We start from the raw sequence: 6,575 nt of genomic DNA, 5'->3' as shown, positions 1-6,575 counted from the left end.
AGAACAACCTAACACATAACGTAACCTAACAGGTAACACATAACAACCTTTACAACACATAACACATATTTATAGGTAACACATAACAACCTATACATCACTGAAAGTCATGAACTTTTAAGTTTACAGTGGTTTGAAAACATTTACAGTTCTTTTATTTATTTTTAATTTATTTGTCCTGCACAAAACCTTTTTCTCATGATATGAAGTTTGAAAGTTGTGAGTTAGTAGTCACGTGGTGCCCGCCGATAGCTCGGAAGGGTTCGTGGGCATGCGCCACCGGACGAGTAAGAACGGCCATGTTGTCATTGGGAATCCAAGCTCCGTTCGCGTAGCTTGTGACTCTGTGCTGTCGTAGCGAGAAAGGATTGTTAAGAGTCTTTCTGAGTCTTGGTGACTCGTGAGTAACCCTACTGGTGTAGTCTGGCACTACGGTGTTTTCTGGTAAAACGTGTAGGTGGAGTAAGGGTGACATAAGGGGAGGTTTTGGAGTGTCACGGCTGGCAGTCTGGTACTGCGTTATTTTACTTAGTAACTTACAAGCTATTTCGGCTTATATATTTGTATTTACTTTGCCTTGTTGTTAGGTGGTGCCACTCAGCTGGGCTGAGGTGAGCACGAGTGGGCCATGAGCGCGCCCGGGAGCAGCCAAAAGGCTGAGCCATCTACCGATGGCGGAGGTGGTCAGCCACCCGAGGGCGCCGCGGGCGCTGTAACAGTGCCGCTGGTTTTAGATGCCGCTTTTTTAGCGAATCTGATGAACCAGGCACGAGGGCCTATTTTAGAAAGGCTGAGCCGGCAGATGCAGCCATTTGCCGGTGATGGTGCGGTTGAGGTAACCGCATGGCTCTCGCAGTACGAGCGACTGTGTGAGTTGGAGCACATTGCTCCGTGCACGCTGATTGCGTACATGCTCGATGGCACTGCTGCCAGAGTGCATGGGCGCATGAGGGTGGGCGACGCATCCCAGTGGGATGTCGTGAAGGCAGTTTTGACTGCCGAGTACGCCATGCCTCGACAGGAGGCATGGCGTCGCTTTGTCAGCTGTCGACTCGAATTCGGGGAGACAGTTGACGTGTACCTGGACCGCTTGGAGCGGCTCGGCGGTAGACTGGGGGTGACGCTGGAGGACCTGGTTTTTAGGACCAAGTTCTATGAAGGACTGCCGGAGTCAGTCTACGAGTGGGCAGTTACGCACGATCAGGCGTATACTGCTGACTTTGGTTCAGTGCTGAACCGAGTGAGGGGAAAGTTGGTTTCCCGGAGAGCTGTTGAGGGTCGCCCCTCAACAATTAGCTCAGCGGCCAGTTCTGGTAACCGGCCGGCGACTGCTTCTGGCAAGCAGTTGGGGGCTGCTTCTAGCAAGCGGCCGGGAAGCAAAGACAGTTGCTTTCAATGTGGGGGTCCACACCGGGTGAAGGACTGCCCACGTATTAAGCGGCCTTCGTCTGGTACGGGGGCGAAAAAGACCTCTTCTGGCAAGAGGGTCGGGTGTTTCCGGTGCGGCAGCACGGAGCACTTTGTACGGGATTGTCCTGTACGGCCACCGCTTGGGGCGGCGGCAGGGCTCACGGAGGATGAGCCGGGTTTTCGAGTGTACTGCGGGACAGTCCTTGGCTGTCCGGGGCGACTGGCGAGCCTACGACGAGCAGTCGTATGCCGGTCGTTCGAGCAATTCTGAATGGTTGCGGTTTTCAGTGTCTGGTTGACACTGGAAGCGAGAGGACTCTGGTAAGTCCGCAGGTGTTGACAGGCTTAACCCAACTCAGGCCGAGCCACCCGCTGTTGACAGCGGATGGTAAGGCGTCTCACGTGAAGGGTCAGTGTCGGGTGGTCGTCGGTGTACAGGGACACTGTTTCGGCGTTACGGCACTCGTCATGGACAAGCTGTGCAATCTTGGGGTTGACTGCTTGCTGGGTGGCGACGTCATTGACCACATGAGAGGCGTCACTGTCCGTAGAGGAAGCGATGCGAAGTATTCGGTCAGGCGGGGGAAACCCTATCAGAACGGATGCTGTGGAGTACCTGCTGGGCAGGATACTGGGGCTGGCTGCGCATGCGGGGTGGCAAGGGTGGCACCGTTGTCGGGGTTGGGTGGTGATCTGGTGTCACTGGGAGTCGACGACCCCGATTTTGTTGCCACTTTTGCCCAAGGCCGATGGACCGTTAGCTGGCGGTGGTTCGGGGAATCTCCGAAAGGATTGCAGACCCGGGTCGCGGAGTACAAGTGTACTCGGGCACCTAACCTGCATGAGCGGTACTGTGCTGAAATTGAGAGCTGGACCTCAAAAGGTTGGTTGAAAAGGTGGAGTCGGCCCATTGAGGGTATTATCCCCCTTTTGGCTGTGTTCCAACCAACGAAGGATAAAGTGCGACCAGTCATGGACTACCGTGAGCTGAACGCGTTTGTCGAGAGTCACACGGGAGGTGACGCGGTCGCTGTGTGCGGCGAGAAAATCCGAAAGTGGAGACAGTTGCGTGGCAGACTTGGGGTAGTTGACCTCAAGTCCGCGTACCTACAAATCCATGTTTCGGAGGACCTGTGGAAATACCAGGTCGTGAAGTATAAGGGGGTCCCTTATGCGCTGACACGTTTAGGCTTCGGGCTTTCGTGTGCGCCTAGGATCATGACCAAAATCCTAGGCAAGGTTCTTTCGCTCGACGAGCGGGTTCGACGAGGGACTGACCACTATATCGACGATATAGTGGTGCAGGAGTCTGTGATTGGCGTGGAGGAGCTGAGGAAGCACCTTGCTAAGTATGGACTGGTGACGAAAGAGCCGGAGGGCCTTGATGGAGGTCGGTTGTTGGGCATTTCTCTGAAAGGAAATGCTCGTGGACATTTGCAGATGTCGAGGGGAACTGCACTCTCCGAAATTCATCTTGAGCCAGCTGGTCTGACCAAGAGAGAGCTTTTCTCGTTTTGTGGCCGACTTGTCGGTCATTACCCAGTGGCTGGGTGGTTGCGGCCCTATTGCAGCTTCTTGAAGCGGCTGGGATGAAAAGGAGCCTGGGATGCCCCTGTTGAAAAGGAGGTCAGCTCGCTAGCTAGTGAGCTTTACACAAGGGTATGCCAGGAGGACCCTGTTAGGGGTCCGTGGCACGTAAGACCGGACGGTTCGGTCGTTGTGTGGACAGATGCTAGCTCTCTGGGCCTCGGTGTGGCAATCGAGGTTGATGGCAGCATTGGTGAGGATGTGTCGTGGCTGAGGAAGGAGTCAGACCATTCACACATCAATGTTGCCGAATTGGAAGCTGTGGGACGAGGTGTTAATCCGGCTATTGCGGGGGGGGGGTTCAAGACCTTCACCTTGGCGGTTGACTCTCTCACAGTTGTCAATTGGATGTCAAATACAATTGACGGGCGCAATCGTGTTCGCACGAAAGGTGCTGCAGAGATGCTGGTGAAGCGTCGGCTGGGGGTGATCCGTGATACGATCACCGAGTACGGCCTATCGGTCACTATGCGTCTTGTACCTACTGTGGAAAACAAGGCGGATAGGATGACGAGGGTGCCCAAGAAGTGGCTCGGGCATTGTGGGATGAGTGGAGGCGAGGCCGAGAGCATGGCTGCTGCCATCTTCATCGGCGAGACCCTCGGGGATGCTGTGTGGGCGGCTCATTTGCCTTACCATCTGGGTGTCGAGAGAACACTGTACCTTGCTCAGCAAGTACGCAGTGACTTGACACGGGAGCAGGTCAAACACGAGCTGGCTGGCTGTGAGGCCTGTCAGCGCGTTGACCCGGCTCCGAGAGGTGAGAACCTTGTGGAAACAAGCAGCTTGGCTGTCGAGGGGAACTGGTGCCCGGTGGCCATAGACGTGACTCACTATGGCGGCCAGGTGTTCCTGTCCATGGTTGATTGCGGGCCATCACGTTTCGCTATCTGGCGCCGCTTGCCAAGTGAGACGGCAGCGCACATCGTGGCTCAGTTACGCACGATCGTAATTAAGCGAGGGACGTGTGACGAATTGTTAATGGACAATTCCATGGCGTTTAGGTCAGCAACTGTTGCACAGTTCGCTGACGAGTGGGGGATTTCTCTGAGATTTCGTGCCGCTTACGCCCCGAGTGGCAACGGAATCGTTGAGAGGAATCACCGGACAATCAAGAGGATTGCCGAGAGGGGAAGAATTAGCCCCGAAGAGGCGACGTTCTGGTATAATGTCACGCTTCGCAAGGGTACAGATGGGGGTTCGGTACCCTCGACTAATCTGTATCGATATTCATGGCGAGTGCCTTTCGACGTCAATCTACGCGGGTTAGATGAGGTCAGTCAAGGCAAGTTTGCTGTCGGCGATGAGGTGTGGGTGAAACCCTCGACTCCGTCGTGCACTAGGCAGTGGGCACCGGGAGTGATTACCGGAGTCGTTTCAAAGCACAACGTGTGCGGGGATGGCATGCCGAAGCATGTGAGGGATGTCCACAAACGGCGGTTTGGCACTGACCGTAGTAGGGAAAACGGCATCCGTGAACTGGTCGAAGACGGCCGGCCTAATCTAGATAGATTATGCGGTTCTGCTGCTCCCCCACCGCCTCAGCTGCATCCCTGTGAAATGGCTGAGGTCTCGGAGGGGGATGTGGAGGACGGTCCTCAGACTGCTGAGGATGAAGTTCAAAACATGGATGGTGAGCTTCAGACTGCTGGGGTTCCGTCCGGAGATTTAGATCCTGATGAACCTGAGCTTCAACCGTTAATGCTCAGGCGGTCGCAGCGAGAGCGACGGCGTCCCCAGTATTTGGATGACTATGAGGGATAGCTGGTAGCTTTTTAAAAGCTGGGGGAAATGTGAGTTAGTAGTCACGTGGTGCCCGCCGATAGCTCGGAAGGGTTCGTGGGCATGCGCCACCGGACGAGTAAGAACGGCCATGTTGTCATTGGGAATCCAAGCTCCGTTCGCGTAGCTTGTGACTCTGTGCTGTCGTAGCGAGAAAGGATTGTTAAGAGTCTTTCTGAGTCTTGGTGACTCGTGAGTAACCCTACTGGTGTAGTCTGGCACTACGGTGTTTTCTGGTAAAACGTGTAGGTGGAGTAAGGGTGACATAAGGGGAGGTTTTGGAGTGTCACGGCTGGCAGTCTGGTACTGCGTTATTTTACTTAGTAACTTACAAAAGTTACAGTTGTTTGAAAAATTTTGAAAACCTTTTCAGTTGTTTTTATTTTGTTAAATGTTATTCATTTTTTTAATTAGCGTTTATTTTAATAGCGATATAGTATAGTAACAAGCGCTATTTCCTTTCCTCAACAGCCAAATGTTTTGTTCATGAAATGTGTGTTTCAAAAATATTTCGATTAGTGATCACTTTGTGTATTAGCTTTCATATCTTTCTTTCGAAACTTAACCAATTAGTAATTCGTAATTATTTTCACATTTTACAACAATCATTTGTAAGATTAATATAAGATTATCTGTAAGATTTATCGTTAGTATCAGTTATTCCTTACTCTCTTATATTTACATACATTTACATACTTTGAGAATATATATATATATATATATATATATATATATATATATATATATATATATATAGGTAGATTTACATTCTCTTATTACATTTATAAACTTTGTGTAACTTTTGAAGTTTATAGTATAAGTTTTTACAGTTTGTTACGTTATCGTTTTTATTGCAACTTGCATTTTTTAAACATAATTTGAGTTTAATATCTGTTTGAAGTTTAACCATTATTCATTGTCTTATTACTGTTACCAATTATTACTTAGTTAGTTTCCAACCTATCTTATTAATATTAATTTTTGATTTAACCATTTTTGGCAGACATTGTTCTAATAATATTTCAACCACAAAATACTACGATATTCTGTCATATTTTTTTATTAATCTGTTAAATACATGTATTCTCAGAAGTTACACATTGTCTAATACCTCAAAAGAAAAGAACCTGTTATGCACAAAATCATTCCCTCATGATATAAAGTTTGAAAGTTACAGTTTGACAAAGTTTGAAAACTTTTACAGACTTTGTTTTTTTCCTGATTTATTTTAACTACAGAAACACTTCTCTCATAATATGTAGTTTGAAAGTTAGAATGGTAAATGTTGTTATCTGTTAAGGACAAATCCATTTTCCATCCATAGACCTTTTATTACCCAGGCAACGCCGGTTGGTACAACTAGAATATATATATATTGGGAAGAGATTGAAAAATGCTGGTATGTAAGAACAACTGTAATCCCAGTAGTCATTGGGGCACTGGGCGCAATAACACCGGCGCAAGCAAAATGTGGCTTGCCCAAATACCAACAGCAATCAACTCAGGTGAGTTGCAGAAAAATGCGCTATTAAGAACAGCTAAGATCTTGAGGCGAGTGCTCAAACTCCCAGGTCTCTGGTAGGAGACCTGAGTTAGGGCTGAAATTACCACCTATATGGGGTATCCGGGTGTATCCGGGGTGAGGAAACAATGATATATAATAACAGGTAATTATTTTGAATAAAGTTGATTAAGATTAAGAGTAAATATATATATAATATATATATATATATTATATATATATATATTTACTCTTAATCTTAATCAACTTTATTCAAAATAATTACCTGTTATTA

General features: G+C 48.7%; 1 protein-coding gene across 1 annotated transcript; it reads left to right on the top strand.

The window, feature by feature from the left end:
• Positions 1 to 628: 628 nt before the first annotated feature.
• Positions 629 to 4,761, top strand: LOC137398844 (uncharacterized). The gene is made up of 3 exons (XM_068085018.1): positions 629 to 1,654; positions 1,699 to 2,896; positions 3,008 to 4,761. The coding sequence occupies exons 1-3, from the start codon at positions 629 to 631 to the stop codon at positions 4,759 to 4,761; spliced, it is 3,978 nt and encodes a 1,325-aa protein (XP_067941119.1).
• Positions 4,762 to 6,575: the final 1,814 nt, after the last annotated feature.

Source organism: Watersipora subatra, chromosome 6 (genome assembly GCF_963576615.1).
Source record: "Watersipora subatra chromosome 6, tzWatSuba1.1, whole genome shotgun sequence".
Taxonomy (NCBI): Eukaryota; Metazoa; Bryozoa; class Gymnolaemata; order Cheilostomatida; family Watersiporidae; genus Watersipora; species Watersipora subatra.
The sequence above is the reverse complement of the archived record's forward strand: the minus strand, read 5'-3'. Positions and strand labels throughout refer to the sequence as shown.

Coding starts and splice junctions, on each gene's coding strand:
- LOC137398844 (XM_068085018.1), top strand. CDS start 629: ATGAGCGCGCCCGGGAGCAGCCAAAAGGCTGAGCCATCTACCGATGGC. Junction 1,655..1,698: donor CGAGCCTACGACGAGCAGTC/GTATGCCGGTCG, acceptor TGCGGTTTTCAG/TGTCTGGTTGACACTGGAAG. Junction 2,897..3,007: donor AATTCATCTTGAGCCAGCTG/GTCTGACCAAGA, acceptor TGGGATGAAAAG/GAGCCTGGGATGCCCCTGTT.